The sequence below is a fragment of the Vidua macroura genome, chromosome 22, assembly GCF_024509145.1.
Source record: "Vidua macroura isolate BioBank_ID:100142 chromosome 22, ASM2450914v1, whole genome shotgun sequence".
Classification (NCBI taxonomy): domain Eukaryota; kingdom Metazoa; phylum Chordata; class Aves; order Passeriformes; family Viduidae; genus Vidua; species Vidua macroura.
The window spans coordinates 5,454,385-5,481,943 of record NC_071592.1 but is presented as its reverse complement, the minus strand read 5'-3'; the positions used below and the strand labels follow the sequence as shown (position 1 = coordinate 5,481,943).

Below are 27,559 nucleotides of genomic sequence, written 5' to 3'. Positions count from 1 at the left end.
TGTGTGTCCCCGCCGTGTCCCCCCCGTGTCCCCCATGTCCCCCGTGTCCCCCATGTCCCCCGTGTCCCCCCGTGTCCCCCATGTCCCCCATGTCCCCCCGTGTCCCCGCTCTCCCGGGGCTCTCTCGCCGCGTCCCCCCGAGGGCCGGGCAGTTCCCACGCTCGCGGCTGCCACCGAGCGGCCAAAGCGCGGAACTGCAGCTCGGTGTCCCCGCCGGCGGCACCGGCAGCAGCGGCCGAGCCCGGGAACGGCGTGGCTGAGCCCCGGGAACGGCCTGGCTGAGCCCTGGGAACGGCCTGGCTGAGCCCCGGGAACGGCCTGGCTGAGCCCCGGGAACGGCGTGGCTGAGCACCGGGAACGGCGTGGCTGAGCACCGGGAACGGCGTGGCTGAACCCTGGGAACGGCCTGGCTGAGCCCCGGGAACGGCCTGGCTGAGCCCCGGGAACGGCCTGGCTGAGCACCGGGACGGCCTGGCTGAGCACCGGGAACGGCGTGGCTGAGCACCGGAACGGCCTGGCTGAGCACCGGGAACGGCGTGGCTGAGCACCGGAACGGCCTGGCTGAGCCCTGGGAACGGCCTGGCTGAGCACCGGGAGCAGCCTGGCTGAGCACCCAGAACGGCCTGGCTGAGTACCGGGAGCAGCCTGGCTGAGCACCGGGAGCAGCCTGGCTGAGCACCCAGAACGGCCTGGCTGAGTACCGGGAGCAGCCTGGCTGAGCACCGGGAGCAGCCTGGCTGAGCACCGGGAGCAGCCTGGCGGCGGCGGCACCAGCGGGTGCGGGTCACGGTGCCGGTGCCGGTGGGACGACCGACTCCTCGGCTGCGGCGGCGTCTCCGCGGGGCCGCCGGGGCTGGCGGGGCGGCGGCCGCAGCCCACCCGCCGCGGCTGCCGGCACAGGCGGGGCTGGAGGAGGCGGACACTCGCCGGGGCTGGCGGGGAGCCCTTCCCCGTGTCGCCAGAGCTGCCTTGAGCTGGCCTGGCCGCGCTGGCCAGCGAGGCTCTGTGCCCGGGAGGCTTTGTCCGCCGCCCGTGGGACGCCCGCGTGTGCCCGGGGCACCGGGACCGCCGGGCGCTGGGAGAAAGGAGCGCCCGGACTCGTCACGGCTCCCGGGAGCGCCGAAACCAAGGGCTGCGGGCAGTGAGGGGCCCGCGGGGCGCTGCTGCCCTTCCCCTCCCCTTCCCCACACCGCCCCGTTTTCTTTTTTCTCCCCCGTACCTGCTTTTACCATTTCGCCCTGACCGGCTCCTTGTCCCCATCATTTCCGTCCTCCCTCGCTCTGCCCGTGGCTCTTTTCTCATTTGCGTGTTTTTCTCTCCAGCTTTCAGATACCATTTTTGCATTCTTCCCCGTGTGTCCTGTGGCCCCTTGGTATTTCTGCTGTTTCTCTCTGTCTGGTATCTCTGTCACTGTTGATCCAGGTGTTCCTTCTGGACCCTGGGATTTCTTTCACCATATTTATCCTGTACTCTGCCTCTCTCTTCGAATTCCTCCTCCTCTGCTCTGTCACCCGTAGCTGCTGACTGTGCAAAGAGAAGTCCCAGCAATTCTCCTTTTCATGCAGAAAAAAAAATTGAAAATCAAGGAAATGAAGGGGGAAATCTTGGAAAGGAAGCAGAAAACTTAGAGAGAAAGTGGAAAAATATGGAAATGAAGGGCGAAAACTTGAAAGAGAAAAAAAGAAACAAATAAAAGGAACCTTGGAAATAAAAAGTGGAAAATCTTGGAAATAAAGTGGAGGAATTGGAAATAAAAACGGGAAAGCTAAGAAAGCAGAACAGTAGAAAATAAGGGGTAAAGCTTGGAAAGGTGTAAAATTTGGAAATAAAGGGGGGAATGGGAATTAGAGGGGAAAAAATGGAAAATGAAGGACAAAACTGGTAAGGAGGAGAGAATTGCACAACAAACTTTGTCGGGAAAATAAAGTAGAAAACCTTGGGAACAAAGTGGAAAAACTCAGAAGCAAAGATCACTGCCAGGAAAGCCAGCTCCTCACCTGAAGGGGCTGCTGGATGGCACGAGGACCCCCTGACTTCCCAACAGAAATGGGGACAGAAGTGCTGGATTCCTCTCCTCAGGGCCCAGGGTGATGACATCTTGCAAACATGAAACAAGTTTTGGACGTGTTTAAACTCAAGGATGTGTTTAAGCTCAAGCCTTAACGCTAAATAATCTCACTGTGGATTCTTAGGGCACTTTCCATCACGAGTTTTATTAAAAATAAGAAACAAAAGAGTCCAGGTTCCCCCATTCTGGCTCCAGGCCCCAGAAGCTTTCCCCATGCCACCACTCAATTCCCACAGCCTTGGCTGTGGGGATGCTGCTGTGCTGGGCTGCTGCTGCTCCGGGGTGCTGGTGGCCACAGGGTGATGGCATGGCAGGATAGGGGTGGCCAGTGGGTTTGTGGGCTGGTGGCCCCAGCCCCTGGCCACTCCCCAGGACACAGCAGGCTGGGCTGGGGAGCAGGGCAAGTGTGGTGGGGCCTGGCTGCTTCACCTGCAGGATGATCCTCTGTGGCACCTGGAGAGGGTGAAAAACAATGAAAAAAAATGAAAACACGCCCTAAATGTGCTGCTTTTTAACCCACAAACTGCTTGAGGTCGGTGTGAATGTGTGAGGAGGAAGGGATTCTCTGGCCTTGCCACCAGAGGGTATGAGGAAGGACAAGAAGGGTCAGATTTGGGGATCTTCGAGGGTTTTCCAAACTTAAGGACTCCAGGATTTGAAGAAGGTGCTGCAGAACTGCCCCTCTGAGGGTCTGAACCCCAGAAATGGGGATGTGTGCCCCCAAACCCACAAATCAGGGGTCTACGGAAGGAGGTGAAGATTGAGCCAAATAAAAACTCAAGGATTGGGATCTTTGTCCCCGTTCCTCTTCCCCCTTCCCAGAAGAAAGAGCTAAAGAAACAAGACTAAAAAAATAGGACTAAAAGAAATATGAATAAAAGATACGGAATTACAAGAATTAGCAAAATTAAAATCCAGAGGAATTTAAAGAAACAGAAATGGGACTAAAAGAACTAAAAAAACCAAAACCTGAAAACCAGAGCTTCAAACCACAGAACTTCAAGAGTGTGTTGGGAGAGGATGGAAGTGACCCTGGAGAGGGTGGAAATGACCTTGGAGAGGGTGTAAGTCACCTTGGAGGGGATGGAAGTGGCCTGGAGGGGATGGAAGTGGCCTTGGAGGGGATGGAAGTGACCCCAGAGGGGATGGAAGTGGCCCTGGAGGGGATGGAAGTGGCCCTGGAGGGGATGGAAGTGGCCCTGGAGAGGATGGAAGTGGCCCTGGAGCAGATGGAAGTGGCCCTGGAGGGGATGGAAGTGGCCCTGGAGGGGATGGAAGTGGCCCTGGAGAGGATGGAAGTGGCCCTGGAGCAGATGGAAGTGGCCCTGGAGGGGATGGAAGTGGCCCTGGAGGGGATGGAAGTGACCCCAGAGAGGGTGGGGATGGAAGTGACCCCGGAGGGGATGGAAGTAACCCCAGAGGGGATGGAAGTGGCCCTGGAGGGGATGGAAGTGACCCCAGAGAGGGTGGAAGTGACCCCAGAGAGGGTGGAAGTGACCCCGGAGGGGATGGAAGTAACCCCAGAGGGGATGGAAGTGGCCCTCGCAGGGGTCGCCACGCCGAGGGGCTGCACTTGCCTGCTGCAGGAGCACGACCTGCGGCGCTGGCAGGGCAGTGGCCGTCCCCTGCTGTCCCCCGAGCTCAGCGGGCCCCAGGCCCAGCTGCAGGCCGGAGAAGGGCCCGAGGGGCTGCACCAAGGGCTGCGGGAGCGGCTGCTGGCCCGGGCCCGGCGGGGCGATCTGCGGGGCACTGCGGCAAGGCACGGTGGGCTGGAGGTCCCGCCTGGCCTCGGCCTCCAGCAGCTGCTCGGTGATGCCCGCGGCCCACAGGCAGTGCTGCAGCAGGTCCCGGGCCCGGCCCGCCGCCGCCCCGCCGCCCCGCGGGCAGCCCGGGCCCGCTGCCGCCGGCCCCGGCCCCGGCACCGGCACCGGCACCGCCGGCCCGGCCAGCTCCGAGCGCAGGGAGGGCTCCCGGACCTGGGAAAGGGATGGGAAACACACCGGGCAATGAGGAGACAAATGGAGGGAAAACACATCGGGGGAATGAGGAGACAAATGGAGGGAAAACACATCGGGGGAATGAGGAGAAAAATGGAGGGAAAACACACTGAGGGAATGAGGAGAAACATTGAGGAAAACACACCGGGGGAATGAGGAGAAACACTGAGAAAAAACACAGCAAAGGAACTGAGGAGAAACATTGAGGTAAAACACAGCAAAGGAACTGAGGAGACAAATGGAGGACACTGAGGACAAAAATTGAGGAAATTGAGGGAAAACACCTGGAGGGAATTGAGGAGAAAAACTGAGGAAAAACACACCGAGGGAACTGAGGAGAAAAACAGGAAAAACACACTGTGGGAACTGAGGAGACAAATGGAGGAAATTGAGGAAAAACACACCGAGGGAATTGAGGACAAAAACTGAGGAAAAACACAGCACGGCAATTGAGGATAAAAACTGAGGAAAAGCACACCAAGGGAATGGAGGAGAAAAATGGAGGAAATAGAGGAAAAACACACCGAGGGAATTGAGGACAAGAATTGAGGACAAAAATTGAGGAAATTGAGGAAAAACACACCGAGGGAGTTGAGGAGAAACATTGAGGAAAAACACACCAAGGGAACTGAAGACAAAAATTGAGGAAAAACACACCAAGGGAACTCAGGTCAAAAATGGAGGAAATTGAGGAAAAACACACTGAGGGAATTGAAGACAAAATTTGCGGAAAAACAAACCAAGGGAAATTTATTCCCTTTAAATGGGAATGAAAGGCTCTCCAAGGCGTAATTAAGAAAAGGCTTACCCCAGCACCTTCAAAAAAAAGGCACTGGGTGTGATGACTTTTGGGGACTACCTAAAAACCAAGGCCAGACAAAATTAAGGGAATAAAAAGCAGTTCTGTTTATTGAAAGGCCTTCAGGTACATTTAGGGCAGACAAAGCCCAGGGGCTACACCCAAAATTGGACTCATGGGTTTCACATTTTTATAAGTTTGGTCCATTTGCATATTGGGGTTAATCTGCCAATTACAGCTTCAGCTAATGAAGTCATTTACACCAAGTTTGCTCCCCCCAACTCACTTTTGTTTCCATCTCTCAGGCCTGAGGCAGTGAGGGGTCCTTGATTGCCAGGCCTGGAGAGGAATTGTTGTGTCTGCCCAAAGTGGGGAAGCAGCAGCTCACACTGGGTGTGGAGTTTGGAGTTCTACACTAAAGAACTGCAGGTTACAAATAGATGGAAAATAGAAAAGCTAAAATTCTAAGGCATCAGCTGCATCCTCTGTACTGAGAGAGAAGCACAATCAGTCTGGAATTACAAACTTTTATTTGGTGCAAAATTTAAAAAAATGAGGGAATAAAAAGAAGGTGCAGCAGTGAGGGGCAGCCCCAGAAAGCATCAAGCTCTCCCAGTAGTTGGGCAGCAGCTCTGCCTGTTCCCAGTTTTGGCTAAAAACACCCCAAAAACCCTGCTGGCTGTACCTCATGAGCAGCAGCAGGAACTCAGACCTAAAAAAATCATGACCTTTGTATAGGCTTGATGTAAAAATCCAGTTTTTCTTTAAAGAAAATGTTTATGTTACAGAAGTTGTGTGGGTTTGAGGAGGGGGGAGTTGTCACTCACCTTTCTGGATCCAGGCAAAAAATCTTTCAAGGCCTGGGGATCGCTGCAAAAACCAGAAAAAGGTTTAAGGAGGCAGTGCCAACACCTAATTAATGAAGTAATGGTAATAAATGCTATAACTAATGATGGACACACAATTATGGTCCAAGTATTATGTTTTATGACCAATTTAAATGATCAAGTGGGTTCTCAGAGACCAGATTTTGCCTCCTGTATCACTCACACCCCTTTTTCTCCTTTCCCCCATAATGGTACCAATCAACAATTATCGACAGTTTCATGATCTGAACACAAAATGAACCATTTGGCAAAATATTGTCTGGGCAGCAAACGGAGCCCTAAATGCCATAACTCTGGGTAAAATAACTGAAAAGTGGGGTTTATTCCCATTCCATCATTATTCTCTGTACTATTGGGGTGTTTCCAGACCTTTGGAGGATGTTTTCCACCCATATCAGAACTTTTCAACCCTTTTGGAGGACTGGAAATAAACCCCTGAAAACCTCAGGGGGGTTTTGGCTCTGGGAGACCCAGCCCAGCACCAGAGAAGCCTCGATGGAGATCGAGGGTGGTGGAATCGCCTTTCCCACCCCAAACTTGTGGGACTTACTGAAATACATCTGGCACGCCCCAGCTGTCGTTGGAACCTCTGTCAACTGCAAAGAACAGAGAGAGAATGTTGTGTCAGCAGAGCAGGGGGCTGATGATGATGATGGTGATGATGCTGGTGAGCAGACACCTTAAGAGAAGGCTCCACTACTCCCAAGGGCATCAACCCACAACCAGGAACCTGGAGAAGTCCCAGGGTGATTCCTCATCTGTCCACCAGCTGGATTTCACTCTGAGTTCTCCCAGCAGGAGCTCACATTTCACTCTGAAACCCAAACCAGCAGGTTTTTGGCTCATTTTCAGCTCTCCAAGGGGCACTGGTGCCTTGCTGCCAGTGCCTGGTGTGGGATGGTCCTGGGCATCCTAAACACCTGGAGCACCTGGAGTCAGATGCTGGCAAAGCTTAGCAAGAACTCACCTTTAACATCACTAATTTATGCACCTTTATCCCTAAAATTCCACTGTGGTAAAATGGATTTGGAAGGATTTGAGGATTTTCTGATGATAACCTGGAATCAGTACCAAGCCACCTCCTCCTAAACCCCTTTTGATGAGCAGATCTGAGAAACTTTGGTTTGGGATTTTCCCTCTTTTCCTCAGATCTGAGCTGGATTTGGAGATGCAGCAATATGAAACTGCTAATAAAAATCAAGGAAAACAAGAAAGCAAACATCCATTACAACAATAAACTCTACAGATAAAAATATCTTCCGCTGTCATCCCCCAAAATTATATTTATGAAGATTTCCCCCCTTGCCATTCCCCAGTGGGGGGGATATGTGCATTAAGGTGTTTTGCAGCTCCCTTGATCTCTGTGAGAGGGGTTGAGTGAATTAAAGCCAGTGATCACAGCCATGAGGGATGGCAGCCCCTGACCTCGGGGGTGCTCCATGGGGGCTCAGGAATCACATTGGGCAGCATGAGGGTGAAATACCCTTAAATTAGACCCAAAATATTGCATATTATTTTCACTAATTCCAAAGGAGCGCAGTTCTCACTAATTAAGGTGCAGGTGTGAGCACCAGGGCCTGAAAATAACCTTGAAAATAAGCCCTTGCAGGGGTCAGAGTTCTCCCTGTAACTATAAATACTTGGTGTTTCTTAAATCAAAGTGCTTACTTTGATCTGGAGGGTTCAGGGAAAAAAGAAGGCTCCATGGGCGGCACCTGGCCATGGCTGAGGGCAAAATTCCCTCGCTGGCACGTGGTCATTTCCAAGGGCCACCTGGTTATGTCATAGGGCTGCACTGGCAGGTCCGAGGGCCACGTTCTGTTGTTGGCAACCATCCCAGGACTGAGGCCAACATTCCCTTGTGGCCACCCCGTCACGTGTGGGGGCCGTGTTCCGTTGCCATGGGAGAGGAGCAGGAGTGATGCTGTGTTAATACTTACCCCTGCAGCCCTCTGGAGTTACAAGGCTAGCCCAGATCTGAGAGCTTTGGGGGGAAATATTACAGGCTTAAGGCAAAGGATTCCAAAAGAGGCTCTAACCCTCGATGCGGTCCAAGACATTTATTCCATAGGAGGAAGAGGGAAAGAGAGGGAAAGAGAGAGAGTGAACAATGGAAGAGCATGGCCTTTTCTACCCTCCTGTTCAGGAAAGGACAATTGGCTCCCAGCCAATTGGGTCCAGAAAGGAAGGAAGGGTTAGACTGACATGGTTACAGCTACAGGGGTCTCTGGGGGGGGAAAACCATTCACCGTGTGCCCCAGCTGTGATGAGCAGGGGAATCACCAATAAAACAGCTTCAGATTCAATCAGAAATGGGAGAATAAGAGATTTGATGTGTTGTCAAGGCAGAACAAAACCAAAAGACAACAATAACACCCCACAGAGCGATGAAATGCTGCCTCAAATGGGCCCTTCTCAGCCCTTCCTAACCCAAAGAACATTTTGGAACAGGTTGAGAGGAATGACAGATTTCTCTTTACAAGCAAGCTGTGGGTCTGCTGGTAGATAAAACCAGCCCTGAGAGATAAAAGAAACAATGGGAAGGATTCCACTGATTGATGAATGGGAAAAGATATTTGCCTTTACAAACAAACTGTAGGTTTGCTGATAAATGAAATTGGATATTGAAAGATGAAAGAAATAATGGGGAAAACCCCTAAATTCCATAAGAATTAAAAATTAAAAGGGAGGGTTATACATTAGAGGGAAATCTTTGGTATCAGGCATATCAGGAAGTCTGAACCTCTCGAGTACTTCAGCCAGTGGGGAAAAGAGAGGGAAATTGGGATAAAAAGGAGGCTGCATCCTCCAAAAATTTGAGAGGGGAATGCCCCATGGGCTCTCCCTTTATTTGAATAAAGTAAAAGGACTCCTCTGTCTCCTTTTTGGACAAAAACCTGTGATGTTTGTGGATTAATTTTCCTGACAAGGTTCAGTGAAAACAGCTCCTCCCTGGAGCCACAGTGAGGGTCTCTCATCTTGCAGCTTCCCTGTGCCCTCCCTCCACCTCCAGCATTCAGAATTTAGTAGCTTTTAATTAATTTTTACTCCTAAAAACACACTTTACAGGGTGACAAGGGTTTGAAGATTAAATTATTGGGAGAGTTAAAACTCTTTCTGCAGTGGGAAGTGGAGGAAGAATGGTTTTAACTTCATGGTGTGAGACAAGGTGATGAAAAAGTGGGCATTTTTATGATTTTGCTTCAAAAGATCCAGATGATATTGCTTTTTTTACAAAAATGTGGATTGTCCTGGGCCTCTGCAGAGGACTTTAGGTTTCTGAAACATTTTAATCCTCATGTTGTTCTATGAGAAGTGTCATGAAGCTGAAAACCTGTGAGCTGAGACACTTGGGGGTACAAAATAACTTGAAAAAAAATGAAATAAAAGTCAAATGGCCAAACCACATTCATAAGATGATTTCCACCCTGGAGCCCTGTCCAAGGGGGATATTTTGGAGTATTTGGTTGTGAGATGAGGAAACAATGGGGTCAGGTAAAAATGATGCCAAAATCCAGGTTTTTTTTGTCACGACTGGCCTTCCATGGCACTTCACACCTTGTTAAAGTAAAACCTGGTCACTGGAGCACAATGTGGGAAACACATTGGGATCCACAGGGAAACATCCTTGGAGAAACCATCCTAATGAAGCTGGTTAATTACCACCATTAAATCCATAGCCGTGTATATCAGTGTTGTTTAATTAATTAATTGCAATAAATATTCAGAAGTTTTGAGCCTGCTGGGGTGTTTTGAGCAAATCCTGTCCCGATTCTTGTCCCCAAATTTATTTGCAGTCTTTGATGCCATTGATTTGAAGGATTTGGGCCCATCTCAACTTGTCTGAGGTGACCCCAGGTAGATTTGGGATATTCCACAGTTCTGAACACAGGAAGGGAAAGGCAGAAAAAAAAATAAAAGAAGGGAGAATAGGGAATGGGTGGAACAAAAGGGAAATGGGGGTGAGGAAGGGAGTGGGAAGGGGAGGAGGGAAAAGGCAAGGGGGGAAAATGGAAGGGGAAGAAAAGCAAAGGGGGGGTCAGTGTAGATGTTTATACTGATGATGTTTCTTTTTTACTTGTTGCTTTGCTCCATTTTGCTGTTTTGGGAATGATGTTGAAGAACTGTGGAATTACTTGTGCAGCATCACCCCAGGAGATTCAGGGCAGCCCCAGCTGCCACAGGAGAGTGGCCAGGACCCACCAGGGCAGCGTGGAGAGGCCAAGACTCAGCACTGCAGCCTTTTCTGGGTGTGTCCATCCAGGGCTGGGGACAGCAAGGACACACCTGCCACTGACCCACAGTCCAGGGGGGTTGGAGAGTGGAGAGCTGGCAGACACAAGGTTTAAGACCAAGTCCTCCTTTGGAGGGCCCAAAGCCATCTTTTACTGCTTGAAGCTTTCATTCCAAAGCTCAGTCACAGCCCTTAGCAGGCTCTGACTGCTTTGGCTGCAGGTCCTGGCAGCAGCAGGAGCTCTGCTGGCCCATGAACAGCCCTTGAGATCAGCACCCGGGTGGTCCAGTGACTTCCAGCTGCCACAGGGCCAGCAATGTGTGCTGCCCTGTGTCACAAAAGTGGCAGAGATGTGGAACCTGTGACTGGTGATTGTGAGCTCACCTCACAATGCTTGGTGTCCTGAGGAGTGGGCCAGCAAAAGCCCTTTTGGACTGGGCTGGCCATTGGGATAACTTGGCTCTTTCCCCTGCTACTTGTATGCCTGCCTTTTTTCCCAAGTATTCCTTGTCTTTGGCAGCAGCCATGAGCACCAACAAAATGCTTCTGACAGCTGAAGGTGCTTTTTGGGTAACATTTGGGGTTTTAAAAATCAGTTTACTGAGCTACAAACATTTCCTTTCTCAACAGGTGATCTTTCTGGAGGAGGTCCTGATCTCCTTTGTCATCCAAAGCTTTTCACTCTGAACCTGAGAGGAGCAATGGCTGCAGCGGGGAGTGAATTCTTTGAGTAACGTTTTCACCAGCCAGCTTGGACTTTGTGAATGCCCACGGACCACGGACATGGCCACTGCTGCATCCCTAAGTGTTGATGTGCTGACAGCCTGGAGTGACTTCTGGGGCACTTCCTGAGAGCAGCCGACCCAGGTGTTGCTCGTTTCCATCACTATAATCAAGAAAAGTGAAGATCTGATAATTGGAGGCTCTAGAGGGAAAGGAAGGCAGCCTGAGGCTCAGAAATTAGTGTGGATTTGTTGTGCTTTGGCAGATTAAGCAGGGGAAAAGCCTGTTTTCCAGAAGTGTTTCCCTATCAGTAGATGTCAACAGGGTGTTAGGCTTCCCCTGATATTTCTGGGTTAGAGCTGTCATCCTTGGTGTCATATAGTGAACTGAGCATTTGAATATTCACATACAGAATCACAGAGTAAATTAGGTTGGAAAAGATCTCTAAGGTCATCGAGTCCAGCCTTTGACCAAATGCTATCATGTCAACCAGACCATGGCACTGGGCTCCATGTCCATGTATTTTCTTAAATACCTCAGGCGTGGTGACTCCATCAGCTCCCTGGGCAGCCCATTCCAATATCTAATCACTTTTTCTGTAAAGAAATTCCTCCTGGTGCCCAAGCTGAACCTCCCCTGGGAGAGCTCCAGACTCTCTATCCTCTTGTCCTATTGGTTGTTGCCTGGGAAAAGAGGCCAACCCCCACCTGGCTACAACCTCTTTCAGGTAGTCATAGAAAGTGATAAAGTCACCCCTGAGCCTCCTTTTCTTCAGGATTAAATGTCCCAGTTCCCTTAGCTGCTCCTCATAGGATTTACCCTCTAGACCCTTCCCCAGCTTCATTGCCCTTCTCTGGACATGCTCCTGCACATCAATGTCTTTCCTGAACCGAGGAACCCCGAACAGGACACAGCACTCGAGGTGTGGCCTCACCGGTGCCAAGTACAGAGGGACAATCACTTCCTTAGTCCTGCTGGCCACACCATTCCTGATACAAGCCAGGATGCTGTTGGCCTTGTTGGCCACCTGGGCACACTGCTGGCTCATGTTCAGCCACTGTTGACCAGCACCCCGCGGTGCCCTGGGTCCTGCCTGGCCATTACCCGTGGAAAAGTGCACCTCTCCCTCTTTGCCCCCCCCCCACTGTCCCCCACTGTCCCCCATTTTCCCCTGCTGCCCCTGACCCCAGCTCACTGTCTCCCTCACCTATTGTCTCATCTCTTTCCAAATGCTGTTTGCCCACAGTCATTGGCAAGGGAATGACTCCACCACAAAAGACGCTTTTTCCCCCAGAGAAGATTTGCATGGACTGGCGGCAGAAACGGAGACCTGGAGCAGGACTTTTCAACCTTGGTAGTACTTGCTACCTCAACGTCGTCCTGCAGTGCCTGACATACACACCCCCTCTGGCTAATTACCTGCTCTCTCGTCAGCACAGCCGGCTCTGTGAGTACTTTCAGAAATATCTCCTTTTGAATCTCTTGGGCTCATCCCAAGGATTCCCAGAACCTGCAGGTGGGTTTAGGAGAACACCAGCCCTTCTTTGTTAGCCCCAGGAGCTTTTGTTCTTTAAACTAAAAGCCACTTGTCCTGTCAAGGTGCGTTCATCTTCACCTCTTCCTAGCCCAGGGTCTCTGTGCCTTCGAGTTGAACCCTCTTGACTTATTGCACAGAAAACTTAAGCCAGTTTAGCCTCCCTATGAAGAACATTTTCTATGCACTAAAATGCCCATGGCTTGCCAGGACATTGGCACCTTGGGAGAAGAGGAGTAGAGAGTCTTTACAGCTTCAAGACCTCCGTTAGGTTTTCCATCTGGGGATTGTTTTGCTAAGCTGAGAAGCTTCCCTCCTTCCTCAGGCCATCAGCAAGGTTTCTGCATGATGTGCATCATGGAAGATCACGTTCGGAAGGTCCTTTATTCCTCAGCCACTGCCATCCGCCCAAGGGCTGTCATCAGGGACCTCAAATGTAAGCAATTTCAGGTGCTTCAACAGGTTTTCTTTCTTTCTTTGAGGGGACAACTACTAACTTCTTTCTTAGTCATAGGAGAATTTAAGCCTGACATCCCAGGAGACGCCTACGAGTTCTTACGCTGTACTCTCAATGCCATGCACAGAGCTTGTCTGAGTGGAAGCAGCGAGTAAGCACAGGAAAATTCCCTTTTCAATGTTCCTGAACCTGTTGGACTCCTTGAAGTGCTCCCATCAAGGAAAACCTACACCCAGGGCTTTCAATGCTAAACTCTTGGAGGAGGTAACTCCCTGCCTTGCCATTTATTTCCAGCTTGGACGTCTCTTCCCAAGAAACTACCATCATCCATCAAATATTTGGGGGCTTTCTGAGATCCAGAGGTATGCTTCCACAGCTACTGCCCTTCTTGGCAATTTCTGTGCCCTTATGTGCCTGTGACATGCAGCTGATCCTCTGAGGACTGGCCTAGGAGTACCCGTGAGCATAAACTGACATCAATTAACTTCCCTCAGCATTTTGATTTTCCTTCCAGTCACATGCCTGAGCTGCAAGACAGTTTTTGATTTCTTCAAGGTCTTCCTGGATGTCCTTCTGAAAATCAAGGTAAGAGGTTTGCCATTGTGCTTCAAGAGGTCCCAGGCCCCTGTAGCTTTTCAGAACCAAAGCATTTGTCTTAAAAAGCTCTTTTGTGAGCACAAAGGACCTTGGTGGTGAGTGGGAAGTGGAATGGACAGTGTCCTTCTGCAGAGGCCATGGCACTGGCATCTCTGTGGTGCTGGGTTTAAGTAGCATTATCCCCTCTGCACCCTTGGTGTAGTCTCCTCCCTCTTCCCTTTGCCCTCCCTCAACACCCATCTGACAAAGGGTATCAGGACCTCCTCCAGAAAGATCACCTGTTGGGAAAGGAAATATTTGTAGCTCAATAAAATGATTTTTAAAACCCCAAATGTTACCCAAAAAATCACCTTCAGCTGTCAGAAGCGTTTTGTTGGTGCTTGTGGCTGCTGCCAAAGACAAAGAATACTTGGGAAAAGGCAGGCATACAAGTAGCAGGCTCATGGGTTGGATCAGTTTTCACTGCTGATGCCCCTGCACGCCATCAGTAGCTGAACTGAGCAGTGGCACAGAGAGGGAGCTCTAGATGGCCCCAGGAACCCCTGGAACACAGGGAAATGTTCAGAATCACACCCTCTTTCTGTCTCCTTACAAACACTGCCAGTGGGGTCATGGTGGGTCTTCTCAGAATCAGCTGCTGGGGCCTTCCTGTCAGCTCCTGGGAAATGTTTGGGTGAGGGCATTTCCCACAGCTCAGCAGCTCCTTTCTCACTCCTCCAGGGAGCTTCATCCCTCACCACAGCTCTGGAGGACTTCGTGAAACCCAAGCAGATGGATGGGAAAAAGTTCTTCAAATGTAGCAAGTAAGATGATTTCTTACAATACAATAAGCCCAGATTCTGTACGAGGGGCTGTGTGAAATCAAGCAGAATCAGTTTCTCAGATTTCATGCACAATAATGGGATGCAGCTTTTTTTATTATGGCCTCACAGCCTGGAATAGCCTTAAAGTTAGTGCCAGCGTGGGAGAAAGGAAAGGTTGTCTGGCACTCTTGAGGTAAGGCTAGCTTCATTTCAGCACTCAGCTCTGTGCTTGGGTTCAAGGTGTAAGAAGAAGGTTGCAGCCTCCAAGATGGTCACAGTCCATCACGCACCCAGGGTCCTCACGGTGTGTCTGGGAAGGGCTGATCATGGGAGCAGCAGGAAGCTCAGCCAGGTGTGTATGCAACCAGAGCAGCTTCCTCTTTGGAGAGAAGATTCCCCAAGGCTCTGTCACAAGCTGCTCATGTTGGGCTTTTCGTGGGAGGAGACTTCCCGTGGGAAGCCCAGCCTGGACTCTGCTCCGGCAGAGAAGAGTTTCCTCCCACCCAACCATTACATGTCAAAGGCTATTTCATGTGGTAGCTCAGGAACATTCCTGAGCCATCTTGGTTTCTCCATAGGTTGTGGAGTATCCTGAGTACTTGGATCTTCGGCCATACATGTCTGACCCAGCTGGAGAGCCTGTCCTCTACTCCTTATATGCTGTTGTGGTGCACAATGGTCACACCTGTCTTGGTGGACACTTCTTCTGCTACACAAAGGTGAAGAGCAGCTTCCCTCCTGACAGGGAAGAACGTGTGCTGGGAAGTCAAACTATCCTGGCAGTGTTATGGGCAGCCAAGCTGGGGGAGTTCCTGCTTTGGGGCCGGTGTTTTGGTGTGCTCTTGGTCTGGCAGTTTTCTGTGCAGAAACACTGCCCTTCCCCTCCAGAGATGGATGCCTTCCTTTGCAGGCCAGCAATGGGCAGTGGTACAAGATGAACGATGTGTTTGTGGATAGTTGTGGCATCCACACAGTTCTGGGCCAGCAAGCCTATTTGCTGTTCTATGCCAGGTAATAGCAGGGTGACATGTTCACAGTTTGTTTCCTTCTCCTGGCTTTGCTGTTTGTGTCTCATCTTCCTGAGTTTTTCCTCCATAGGAGACAATTCCTCCCTGCATCCTTCAGTGCTGTCAGTTCTGAACTATCCCACACCAGTTCTCTCCCCGTGCTGGGCTTTAGGCTGCTGTCCTGTGTAAGCTGCTCCTTGTCTGCTCTCTGAAGCTGGCTGATGCAGAGAAGAGGACTTAAAGGGGCCTCCAGGAAAGATGGGGAGGGCTCTTCATCAGGGAGTGTTGTGACAGGACAAGGGCTAACAATTTCAAAGTGAGAGAGGGAAGATTTAGATTAGGTACAAGGAAGAAATTCTTCCCTCTGAGGGTGGTGAGGCCATGGCTCAGAGTGCCCAGAGCAGCTGTGGCTGCCCCTGGATGCCTGGAAGTGTCCAAGGCCAGGCTGGACAGGACTTGGAGCAATCTGGGATAGTGGAAGGTGTCCCTGTGCATGGCAGGGAGGTTGGAATGGGATGAGCCTTAAGGTCCCTTCCAACCCAACCCTGTGATTCTCTGAGTCTGTGAAATGGAGGCTGTAGGGGCTATAAAGACAAGGACTTCCTAGGACAGGGACAGAGCTGGTAAGGAGGCCCCAGGTGTCTGAATTTCCCATTGGTGACCTTGGTTCTCTGTCATAGAAACCACTCCAAAAAATGACAGAATCCCAGATCAGTCTGCAAGAAATGCCCTAAACAGAGATCCCCCTTTTGTCCTTCAGGTGCTCCCATTCACAAGTGGAAGAAATGGCATCTTCTTCATCGTTCCACTCCTTCCTCAGTCAGGGGGAGGCCAGCAGCCAGGCAGGTTCTGCGGGAGCACAGGGTCTGCCTGGTAGGATTAGGGTGACAAACAGCCAGAGGAACAGTGCCAGGGAGAGGCAGAGGAGCAGATCCCCACAGTGGGGCAATGAACGCCGCAGAAGTTTCATGAACACCACCAACCACAACAACTCAGCAGGGAGGAGGAGGAAGAGAACAAGCCCTCATGATCATGATCATGACAACACTGACAGCGATGCCACAGCTTCAGAGCCCTCCAAGAGGAGCTTCCAGCCTCCTCCAGAACACAGGGCTGCTCATGAACAACCCCTGCTGACAGGGAGAGACAGCAGAGCAGACCCTCACAGCAGGGCTGCGAGTTCTGCAGGCGGCTTGTGAAGCTCAGGGAGTACCACCAGTCAGAAAGTAACACTCATTTGAGGAAACACTCATTTGGAACCTCCAGGTGTAAGAGCCAAAGCCATAACTAAAACCCCTCCTTGGCCTTTCATGAATATTTTACAGGGTGTCTCCTTCTCTTTAGGTTTTGGGACAATTGGTGGAAACACACAGTGAGGGATGTTGGTGTGATGAGATTTTGAAAGCTGTGGGCTTGCATGTGCCCACCTGGCAATTTTGGTTTTTTAAATATGAAGCTCAATTCACTCAAAGGAACATGGGCTGAATGAGCCAACAGTGACCAGGACTGAAAAGGGCTGGACAGCTGGGCCCCAGGGTTTCTGCTCAGCAGCACCAAGTCTAGAGTGGAGCCAGGAACAAGCAGTGTCTCCCAGGAATCAGCACTGGGACTTATCCTGTTTAATATTTTCCTTAACTAATGGTCTGGGAGCTGGGGCAGAGGGCACCCTCAGCAAGTTGCAGATAACACCAAAATGGTGGTGCTTAGGCCAGGTGCTGTGTGCACCTTTACATTTGTGCTCTCTCACTGAATCCAGCTCCATCATTTTAACCTGGAAACAAATGAGGGGGAAACAGTTGCTGGGTTTCACATTGACTTCAAAGATAGCAACAACACCATGCAAACCAAGGCTATGAGCTTCCCTTTCAAACTCAATGTCCTATCACATTCTTTCAATCTTGCAGAGCTGCTGAAACTAAACTGACAGTATCAAATGTAAATATTGGTCACAAAAGGTTCCAGCTCAGCAAGCTGTTGCTGTCTCCACATTTAACTTGCATCCTGGGAAAAGCAACACATCTTCTGGAGTTTGGCACTGTCCTGCTCAGGTGCAGGTCCCAGCTGCAAAACTTAATATGTCCAGCAACATAAAAAAGTAAGTGCTGGCCTTCACTTTCCCCTTGCAGCTTCCGAAGTGCAGCACACCCAGCTCTGTGTGCTCGGCTCAATGCGCCCTCAGGCACTTTCACAGGGTCCAGTTCCAAAACAAAGAACATTCAGGAGCTGAAAATGCTCAGCACAGAAAAGGTTCTGGAAGAAAGAGGCAGTGCTGGAATTCACTTTTCCTTTGCAGCCTATAAACTGCACGATGTCAACGATGAGCGAATTCATCTTCCTTGCCAGGAACATGCAGCATCACCTTCTGTCAGTCTCCAAGAGCCGGGAGCCACAGGGAACCCCGACATTACCCTCACCGTTCCCACACTGTGCCAGGACACGAAAGCTCTTGGCTTTCACCTGGCAAAGGTCAGCGCTCATAAAGCCACCACACAATGGCGCTGTGGACTTGCAAAAGAAGCCAATGGTCCTTGCCCATCTCTAACCCACCAAAGGGCAGATCCGAGCTGAAAACTGCTCTCAGATAAACTCTCTCAGGACAAAAAGATTTCACTGACCTTCCCCTTCTAAGTACAAAATCTTATTTGCACCACACTCAAACGGCAGCACGAAATCCTTTCTGCTAATAACTTTTGCCACTATCACAGAGTTCAGCTAGAAACCCAAAAACATCCAGCAAAAGCAGAGCTCACAGAAGTGCCAGCTGGGAAAACTTGCTAGCTATAACCTGAACTGCAGCACCCACCCTGGTATCTGCACTTTCCCTCTCAGCTCTGGGCACCATTATAACCTTCTGCCTGGCAGAGTCAGAACCAAACTGAGCAGCACCAGGGGCTGCCCACATGCTAAAGGACAAATTTCTCACCAGCTTGGCTTCTGCATTCCTCTGTAACGGTTCAACAGCTTTAACAGACAGAACTCTTTACTAGAAAAAGCAATTAAATTCACCAGGACCACCCAATGTGTGTGTCCAAGACTGGTTTCTTTGCCAAAGAGAAGAACTATGACCCCTTCTCAAAAGAAATGGGATCCCCTCCTCCAAAACAGCAAGCATCCAGGGACTGATCCCATATAAAGGTCCCAGAGCCCCGTTACTGGGTGTTACCTGCCCTGGGCACTGTACCAGCTGCCCACCAAGACTGAGCTGCTTACCTTGCTGAAAATAAAGATACTGCCAGGAATTTCAGATCCCCACCTCTGAAAGGTGGAAATGATTTGCCAAACTGAACCTTTCGGGACACCACCTTCAAAATACGGATACCAATCCTGTAATTGTACAAGTTGGGGGAATGCTCCCACACCAAATATGCCAGGACAGAAAGTTGCTGCTCAACCTGCACTAGGCAGCTTCTTATCTGCACCTCAAACACTGGGGCTGTGTGCTTTTCTTCCCATGGAAAAGCATTGCCACCCTCGTTCAGGAACTTGCCATCTGCAGGCTGGATACCATCTCCAGTACTGAACACATCCAAGAATTGCTCCCACACAAGAGGGGTCAGGACAAAAATGTCCCCCTGGAACTTAACTCCTCATGGTGTCTTTCAATGTGATCCACCAACACTGGGACTACACCCTTTGCTTCCCAGGCAAAGGCACTCTGAGTCACTTGGGCTTGCCTTGCCTTCAGTGCCATTGCCCAGCTTTGCCTAGGCTACCATTGCTTGGCCTTTCCTTGCCCACTTCCACTTCCATGCAGGCAATTGAAGAGTAGACAACTCTGGGCACGTCAAGGGAAACACAGGGAAGGCAAGGCAAGAGGTATGAGGGGAAAGCAGAGGCAAGAGAAATGCCCAGGCAAGGCCAGGGCAGAGGAAGGTCAGTCCTGTGGTGGGTAGGCCAGGCAAGAGTTGATACAGTTATTTTAGTTTCAGGGAGAGCCAGGCAAGGAAATTCCAGGCAGGAAAGGGGCAGCAGGGCAAGGGAGGGAATGGTTATACCAGGCAATGCCAGGCAAGAACACAGAGGGTTTGGACAGGCAGGGCAAGGCAAAGGAGAGGAAGGGAAGGCATGGCAAGGCCTGGGGAGAAAGGAGCGAGCAGGTTCAGGCAGGAGATGGGTGTGAAAGGCAGTGCAAGGCCAGGGAGGGGCAGGAAGGGCAAGGGAGGGACACACACGTGCCCATAAGGCTGGGGCTGGCAGGCCAGGGCAGGTCAAAGGAGGAGCAGGCAAGGCAAGGGTTAAAGTTTGGGATTAGGAGGTTATGGTTAGGGCAAGCTAAGGGTTGTATTTAGAGTTATGGTTAGGGTGTTAGGGTTAGGAGTTAGGGTTAATTAGGATTAGGGTTCGAGGTAGGGTTTTGTAAGGGTTAGGTTAAGGTTCAGGTTTAGTATTATGGTTTGCCTTAATGTTTAGATTTTGGCTGGGTGGTAGGGATGATGTTAGGGTTAGTGGTACTAAGGTTAGGTACTAGGTTAGGTTAGCTGTTAGTTATAGGGTTTATATTTGGGGTTTATTGTTAGTTTTATGGTTAGGGCATGTGGCCTTTAGAAGTACCTAGTGTTAGTGTTAGCATTTAGGTTTTTTGGTTAAATTGGCATTTAGGGTTAGGTTACATTCAGGGTTAGAGTTTGGTTATTGTTAGTGTTAGAATTTGTGCTGGGGTTGACCTAATGTTTAGGGTTAGGATTAGTTTTAGGGATAGGGTTATGGCTGTGTTTAGGATTAGATGTTAAGTTTGAAGCTTTTTAACCCCAATATCCTGGAGTGCCCTGCCCAGAGCAGAACAAGGCACAGTAGCAAGTTTCACACAAGAGACTCAGGCTGGCTGAAGTTCCATCTCACATCACACCCAGCAATATCAGAATATTCTCTGTATTCAGCATCAGGCCAGGCAGTGGTCAGTGCATCACCAAATACCCAGAGACGCCTCTAACCTGTTTACTATCTCTTCTTTCTCCAACTTGAAGAGGTTCCAGATTCTTCCCAAAGCTTCCCACGAGATCCTCTTTCTGCTCACAGGCGTAGGTGTTGCTGAGAAGGATTGTTCAGCAGACACATTTGGAACAGGATCCATCCAGGAGAGGTTATTTCCTAAATGGAAATGAAACTCCTTTGTACAGGCTGGATTAGGGAGTCAGTGGCCAAACTGTTCCCTTCAGACCTTATTTTCTTTGGGCCTTAAGCACACCCCACATGAGACATCTGGCACAGAGTTTACAGAATACAGTTTGCTTTGGCTCTGGCCAGATTTTGGAGCTCACAGTGTTTAAAAAGGATTTTATGAATTGAAGATCTCACTCTCTTCTGTAATGCTTCAAATTAAGGTTTCCACATATGCCTTTAATAGAGATTCATTAAGACACTTATTGTATGTTAAATAAACATCTCTCAGTGAAATAGAACTCCCTCACTGAGGATTAACAAACATACAGTTCAGTCAGGGTCCTGCAGCAGTTAAACCTCAAATACAGCTTCAGTGTCACTACCAGTCTTTTCATTAAGATAATACTTGCCCTATTAATGCTAATGAAAAGACTAAGGCCTTCCCACTGCTGTGGCACTGGTCACCCTAAGGCACAGAGCACCAATTCCCTCCCCATCTCCAGGGGGCCCAGGTCAGTTCTCAGGACAACCAGAGCTGCTCACTGTCCACTGCTCCAGATAAGCTCCCAAACAGGTGTTAGAGAAGTGAGATGTGGATTGAGGAGATTGGAGGGGGAGATGTGCAAAAACCCTGCTGTGTTCCTGGAAGATGCTGGGCAGGTTAGTCAATCCAAGGGTTTTCCCAGGTAAGCAGGGCAGAGCAGCAGGTCCTGGACACTTCCCAGTGCAGAGCCGACAAAGCAGGAAGGGATTGCTGCCCTAGCACAACACCTCCTTCCGCTCTCATCATACCAAGAACACCTCACCAGGACCCTGCTGGGAGGGCTGGGGAAGCCCAGTTCTCTGCTGGGAGCCACTCCAGCCATCCAGGAGCCAGAAGGGAACGGAGCAGCCTGGATCACTGCCCGCACGGCCTCACAGGCCGATGTGTTTCCGCAGGAGCACCTCAAGCTCGCAGACTCCCAGCTCCAGACACAGCTGCCCAGCCCCCAGAGCCCAGGCCCCCGTGCAGCAGCCAGGACCAGACTGCTCTGCCTGGCTGTTCAGGCTGACCTTCCTGCAGGAGATGGACCAGATGTTCCAGCCCAGGCTCCAAGGGGGCTCAGCAGCCCGAGCCAGAGCTGTGTTGTAACACTTGGCTGTCCATGCACAGAGATTTCCCTGCCCCTCATTCCTGGGGTTTTGGTAGTGATTATTACTATAAAAGTTGAACAGAAAGAAAGCAACAGTGGATTCCTTGCACCCTCATAGTTTTAATTGGATTTATCTTCCTTAAATGGTGAATATAATTGGCCTCATTTCAAAAGAGGCCCGGAGGAGCAAGTTATCCTTCCCCATGGTTCAGTCACCTTCCCTGCAGCTCAGGGCTTCAGCCTGTTAACATGGCTGTAAAATAACCCATCACCAAGCCCTACAGCAGGCTGCACATTTAGATATTGATCAATTGTTAAAGCATCTCTGAAATGTAGTCTGTTAAAAGGGAAATGACCTTATGCTTCCTTTGAGACTCTTCACCTTCCTCCTCCAAGAATTCCTACAGCATGACTTGCTGCATTCCCTGCCATCCCCTTGCTGCGTGGGACTCTTGCATGAGCTCTTTTTCAGAGCTCAGTTTCCTCTCCAAAGCAATGCCAACCAGAGGCAGAACAAAAAAACCCTAAAGAGACTCTTTGTTAACCTGCTCCCCTCTCACTCAAGCTTCCTCTGCTGGCAAAGAAGGAGAAAAGGCACTAAAAGGGTGGGGGGAAGATTCAGTCCAAAAGGTTTGTGGAGACTGACCTCCATGGTTCAGGTCACTTTATAACTTGCCACACTAGTTTGATATTGAAAAAAAAGACTGAGAGAAAAGAGAGCTGGGCTGACCCCTGGGAGACTTTCTGTGGGAGTACAGTGGCCTGGTGAAGAGAGAACCCGCCCAGACACCCCACAGCACTGCAAACTCAGGGCTGCACCCCTAAATAAGCCCAAAGAAGCCTTCATTCCAATCACTTCTTTCCTGATCTGAAGGATCAGTAGGGAGACAGGAGCACCAAGGGCTCCCAAGACACCCAAGCACACAAATGTCACCCCAGCGTGACCGAGCAGCGCATTCGCAATGGAAGGTGCTTGGATCAGTGTGATCTCAACGGGAGGGAAATGCTGAATCCTGCTCCAAGCCCAAGGCTCCAGAGAAGACATCTGGCAAGATCAGGACTGGGAGGCAGGTAACCATGACAACCACTCATTTCTGAACCAGACAACAAAAATGACTCCTAAAGCCACAGGCCCCATGATCACACCTCTGCTTCAACCTGGCTGGGGAGGACAGAACGACACTGGGAATGTACCACAGGCTCCCCCCCATCCAGAGACCCCCCCCATATCACTCCTCTGCTCAGCACAGGCAGGGGAAACCTGCCCAATTTCATACTCCCAGGTCCCAGTCTTCCCTGTTTCACCACTGACATAGAGGCCAGGCAGGCACCTCCAAGCACTTTGTTTCCAAAAACCTGAGAAAAACAAATGGAAAAGCCATATGAAAATTAACTTGGGTGCTAAGAAACAGCCAAAGCTGAGGGAAATCCACCACTTCATGGCACAGCTTCATCTTTCTAGAATAGCAGAACAATTCTAAAATGTTCAAGTGCACCATCATTGTTATTCACTGTACACATCAGGTGGGAAGCTTTCATCTCCACTGGGCACCCACATCACTGATTTTATGAGCTGTGCACACACATCAAGTTAGGAATAAAATTTAAATGGTTCAGAGCTCGGCACTAACACGTTAATGCTTCAGGCAAAAGGCACTGAGCTGAGCAGCCCCCTCACCCTCCCAGCCCACCTCCCTGGCATCTGAACAGAATCCCAGAATATTCTGGGTTGGGAGGGACCCACTCACGAGTTCTCCCTCCCACCTTTCACTGCCTTCCTGCTGCATCTTCCCAGCACTTCGAGGACCTTCTGGTCATGTTGTCCTCTTAAAGTGCTCATCCAGACACAAAACGGAGCTGCTCCCATAAAAGCTTCAGTTCTTCCAGACAGACATTTGTAGTTGTTTGCTGCCCCTGTTCTCGGTGAGAAAAATGCTTCTATTTCCCTGGCCACCCAAGGATGGGATCTAGCAGCCAGGTGTGCTGAAAATGGAAGCTGAGGAGTAGGGTGAGACCCTGCATTACTTTTGCAAGTTTCTCATCAACATTTGGGTTTTTTTTTTTTTTTTGATAACCTCAATGAGTTTTTAAAAAAAAGCTAAAACACCTTGCCTGCTCTCCCAGCAGCATTCCCAAGCTCTCCACTCCCCAGAGAGCAATCAGACAGAAATACAATCACTGCACAGTTTTACCCCCCACCCCAAATCACACAGCATTTCTGCTCAAGCATTATGTTGTAATCTAACATCCCACCTTGCTTTTCCAGCATGGTGGATCCTCACAGCTGCCCAGCTTAGTCTCCCAAATCTCCTGAGGAGGATTTTTGGTCAGGCTCTCCAGCATCCATCTCTTGCAAAACCACATTTTCCAGTATAAGATCCTTGCCTTTACCTTTGCATCCCCCAGTATCAGATCCTTGCCTTTTCCTTCACATTCTCCAGTATCAGATCCTTGCCTTTTCCTTCACATTCTCCAGTATCAGATCCTTGCCTTTTCCTTCACATTTCCCAGTATAAGATCTTTGCCTTTTCCTTCACATTCCCTAGTATAAACTCTTTGCCTTTTCTGTCACTTTTCCAGTATAAGATCCTTGCCTTTTCCATCATGTTCCCCAGTATAAGATCCTTGCCTTTCCCTCCAACCTTTCACCTTCCCAGGAGGGGCTGGAGAAGCTCCTGGAGCAGAGGGCAGGGTTGGCCAGCTCTCCTCCCCCAGGAGCAGGATTAAAGCCCAGCCATGTCCTTGTGTTTAGCTTAACTGGAAGATTTGGGTCGAGCTGGCCCCAACCCGAGCCTGACCTTAAGCAAACCCACCCCAATCAACATCCACCCCACAGAGCTGCTCCATGCCAAAAAAAACCACCCCATGGAGTCAAACTGGGAACCACAAAACCAGCCCATGGACCTGTGTCTTCCTAGCCAAGGATTTTATTTTTTGTTTTGGCTAAGGTTTCATTATCCTTGAGCACCTGCTTTTCTGGCTCTGTGCACTCCACCCAGCCCAAAGAGGAGCTCTGTGCTGCAGAGGGAGCCAGGAGTGTTTCAGATGTCAGTGTCTCCAGCTGCTGTGTTGATTTTGAGAGAACAAATGTGCCCAGTGAAGCAGAGAGGTTGACATAACTCTGTCACTGCTCAGTGCTACACAAAGCATTGAGGTTCAAGGAGCGAGCACACAGAAACCCTGTTTGGAAATGGACTCAATTCAACACACAAAAGGAGAAGAATGGAAACAAAACGCACAGGATTTCAAAGCTGACATCAAATGAGCCTTGCAGAATGAGCTTTTAATTAAACAATATTAGAAGCCCCTTTTCCAGGGAAAAAAAAAAAGAAAAAAAAAAAAAAAAAAGAAGGGCTTAAAGCTGTTATTTTCTTTAATAGATTTTGTTAAAGTGGTTCTTCTCAGGAGATGGATGTTGCTGAGGGAAGAGTTTTGGTTTGGGGAACACAGGTACCACCCTGCCTATGGCAAGGGCAGCTAGAAAGAAGAAAAGATGCTTCTGGCCTGGGACATGATCTGCATGATCCAGTTCAACCCCTTTCTTTCACACTAAGAAAGGAACACTCAAAACCAGTGACTGGGAGGGCTCAGGGCAGTATTTTGGACAGGAGAGTCAAAGGTTTGCTTTAACCACAGCACAGGGGTCTCGTGGGGGCCTCTGTCTGGAGAGAGATGCAAATGTGTGTGTTGGGAAATGAAGAGGGAAAAGATATGGCAGAGGAAAGGGGAAAAGCAAATTTGGACTACAGCTGCTTTATATTTTGAGCCAAAAATTCAAAATACAGTACAGTACTTGGTTGCAAGGTTCTCTTCCTTGTCTTCCAAAATGCTTCTTTACCCAGGTGCTCTGCAGCAGGGGGGGAGGTGCTATGAGAACACAGGGTCTTAATATTGCCAGGGAGCTTTTCAGTTGTTAAAAAATGCAGAAAATAAAAATTTAATGGATCCCCCATAAAAAAGGGAAAAAAAAGAAAAAGGAAAAAATGAAAACCAAAACAATAAACAAATGAACAAGAAACCAAAGGGGGGGAAATCAGGAAAAAACCCAAAACACTGCTGGATTAAATAATGAAATGAATTCCCCTAATTACCACAAGATGCTCCCCAAGTCTGACAGTATCTCTTGGAGCAGATGTGTTCAAATAATATTTCCTCATCCTCCAGCCTGCATGGGCAGATTCCAGCACCAGGCACTAATGTTAAAAAGTGCCTAATGAGTATTGACGTTTAAGAGCCTGCCTTGGCTTTTGGAGTCTGCATTTTTCCCATCTTCCAGGCCAAGTTACAAAAGTTTTGCTGGTATTATTCACATCAGAAAGTGCTTGATTTAAATAAAATCCAAACCACTAAAATCTGGATTCATGAAAGCAGTTGCTAGAAAGGAAGGAGTGGAGCCCTTGCAGTTTTTCTGTAGACAGAGGGAGTGCAAAGGGGCAGGTCTGAGCTTTGTCCAGCAGTGACAGCAAACGCTGCCTCCCTCGCTCAGAAGCCCCTGCAGATGTTCTTAGGGATGAAGGATTATACACACTCACACACAGATCCCAAGCAGGTTTTTCTCATGGGTTTCCCTTGTGATGTGCTGCTCTCAGCCTGCTGCAGAGCCATGGAGGTTCTTGGAGTGATGTCTTCACTAAAGAGCAGGCAAGCTGGCAGCTGCAAAAATGCACAAGATAAAATTATGCCCATTTTTTCTCCATAGTCCTTCCCTTGCTGCTTGGGAATGGACTGTCCAAAGAGCTCAGAGATTTTGAAGCAGACCCAAGAACAAATGTTCTAAATTCTGCCATCTGTTGTCTCCCCTCTATCACTGGTGTTCCATAGCTGCTCTACAAATGTTTAAGTGGAGAGCATTGTGACAGTTTGTAAAGAACATCTTCACAGTTTCTTTTCCATTTCTCTTTCCCTTTTCCCTGCTCCCATGTCCAGAGCAACATCTCCTCTCCTCTCCTCTCCTCTCCTCTCCTCTCCTCTCCTCTCCTCTCCTCTCCTCTCCTCTCCTCTCCTCTCCTCTCCTCTCCTCTCCTCTCCTCTCCTCTCCTCTCCTCTCCTCTCCTCTCCTCTCCTCTCCTCTCCTCTCCTCTCCTCTCCTCTCCTCTCCTCTCCTCTCCTCTCCTCTCCTCTCCTCTCCTCTCCTCTCCTCTCCTCTCCTCTCCTCTCCTCTCCTCTCCTCTCCTCTCCTCTCCTCTCCTCTCCTCTCCTCTCCTCTCCTCTCCTCTCCTCTCCTCTCCTCTCCTCTCCTCTCCTCTCATTGTTTTGACCAGAAAAAAGCAGGCTGGGCTGAAGGAGCTCTGGGGAAATCCCCCTTGGGCTGTGGTGCCACCTGACCCCTATCAGAGCAGTGCCCTGGTGTCCCTCACAGCCATCTGTGAGGACAGAGATGGGAGAGCTGCTTGGAAATGCTGGAAATTAAGAAATGTTCCCTGAAACGGTGCCAGTTAATCCTTCCAAGGGTGAGGGATGGGTTCCTGACAGCAGGTACCTTCTCTGCTGTTCTGAGCTTGCTTTCAGAATCCAGGCTCTTGTCCTCCCCAGGGCCCCTCTCTCTACCCCCTCTCTCCATCCTCTTTTCTGAACGAGCTCCAGGCTTGATTTCCTGCATGTTTGAATAGGACCAGCTTGACACAGCCTGCCTTAGGATGAAATCACCAACTTGGCTTGCCTTCTGTCTGAAAAACAAATCCTTCTGCAGGGCTTTCATCTAGAAAAAGGAGAAGGATTCTGAAATGCAGGCAGGCCTCTGCCAAGTTCCTGTGAACTGCTGCCTGAGTAAAGCTTATGTTTTCTGTGTACTTAGCTTATCTTTATTAAAGGTAACCTACCTGAGATTTTACCCTAAAAACCATCAGTAGATCTCTTCCTGTTCCCTGCCTTAGTGGCTCAAAATAAGGAAGTAGAACAGAGGGAAGTGAGGTATGGGTGCTTGCAGGAACTCGCTGTTTCCACAGAGGAATGGGAAATCTCACTCCCTGTGGGAGCAAAGACCAGGGCAAGCAAAGAAAGGGAAACTACCACACCAACCTCAGAGTGAGAGGACTTTCTTCCATGTCCCAATCTTCCCAGGTATTTAGGTTGTTACAGGAATATCATCTTCTGCATACCTGGGCTTTGGCTTTCCTATCACTGTGCAGAAAATGATGATGGTGGTGGTGGTAAGTTTGGGGGAGCTGAGAGCTCTGCAGGCATTTTTTTTGTGTGCAAGCAGCACCATGCAAGGGCAAAG

The 27,559-nt window shown here is 49.8% G+C and overlaps 2 protein-coding genes across 3 annotated transcripts; one reads left to right on the top strand and one right to left on the bottom strand.

The window, feature by feature from the left end:
• Positions 1-2,194: 2,194 nt before the first annotated feature.
• LOC128818035 (transcription initiation factor TFIID subunit 4-like) lies at positions 2,195-7,608 on the bottom strand. Its single transcript, XM_053997037.1, has 5 exons — positions 7,420-7,608; positions 6,302-6,347; positions 5,692-5,734; positions 3,646-4,044; positions 2,195-2,521 (listed from the first exon to the last, which is right to left on the bottom strand). Exons 1-5 carry the CDS (start codon positions 7,472-7,474, stop codon positions 2,216-2,218), a joined length of 849 nt encoding a protein of 282 aa, XP_053853012.1. The 5' UTR covers positions 7,475-7,608; the 3' UTR covers positions 2,195-2,215.
• A 2,767-nt stretch (positions 7,609-10,375) lies between these two features.
• On the top strand, positions 10,376-16,340 carry LOC128818047 (ubiquitin carboxyl-terminal hydrolase 42-like). Of its 2 annotated transcripts, none has more exons than XM_053997054.1 (12): positions 10,376-10,463; positions 10,616-10,852; positions 11,955-12,155; positions 12,568-12,678; positions 12,751-12,850; positions 12,994-13,061; positions 13,214-13,284; positions 14,017-14,099; positions 14,340-14,451; positions 14,678-14,818; positions 15,010-15,110; positions 15,867-16,340. In XM_053997054.1, the coding sequence occupies exons 3-12, from the start codon at positions 11,969-11,971 to the stop codon at positions 16,303-16,305; spliced, it is 1,413 nt and encodes a 470-aa protein (XP_053853029.1). In that variant the 5' UTR covers positions 10,376-10,463; positions 10,616-10,852; positions 11,955-11,968; the 3' UTR covers positions 16,306-16,340. The 2 variants fall into 2 exon arrangements, with proteins under 2 accessions (XP_053853029.1, XP_053853030.1); XM_053997055.1 differs by lacking the exon at positions 10,376-10,463 and adding an exon at positions 10,497-10,544.
• The last annotated feature ends 11,219 nt before the right edge of the window (positions 16,341-27,559 follow it).

What these genes read in the sequence shown, in the direction of transcription:
- LOC128818035 (XM_053997037.1), bottom strand. Translation starts at nt 7,474, where the DNA reads ATGGCCAGGTGCCGCCCATGGAGCCTTCTTTTTTCCCTGAACCCTCCA. An exon ending in GGCGTGCCAGATGTATTTCA is followed by an intron (nt 5,735 to 6,301) that starts GTAAGTCCCACA and finishes TGGTTTTTGCAG; the next exon opens with CGATCCCCAGGCCTTGAAAG. An exon ending in AGGTCGTGCTCCTGCAGCAG is followed by an intron (nt 2,522 to 3,645) that starts GCAAGTGCAGCC and finishes CACCCTCTCCAG; the next exon opens with GTGCCACAGAGGATCATCCT.
- LOC128818047 (XM_053997054.1), top strand. Translation starts at nt 11,969, where the DNA reads ATGACTCCACCACAAAAGACGCTTTTTCCCCCAGAGAAGATTTGCATG. An exon ending in AAGTTCTTCAAATGTAGCAA is followed by an intron (nt 14,100 to 14,339) that starts GTAAGATGATTT and finishes CTTGGGTTCAAG; the next exon opens with GTGTAAGAAGAAGGTTGCAG. An exon ending in TATTTGCTGTTCTATGCCAG is followed by an intron (nt 15,111 to 15,866) that starts GTAATAGCAGGG and finishes TTTGTCCTTCAG; the next exon opens with GTGCTCCCATTCACAAGTGG.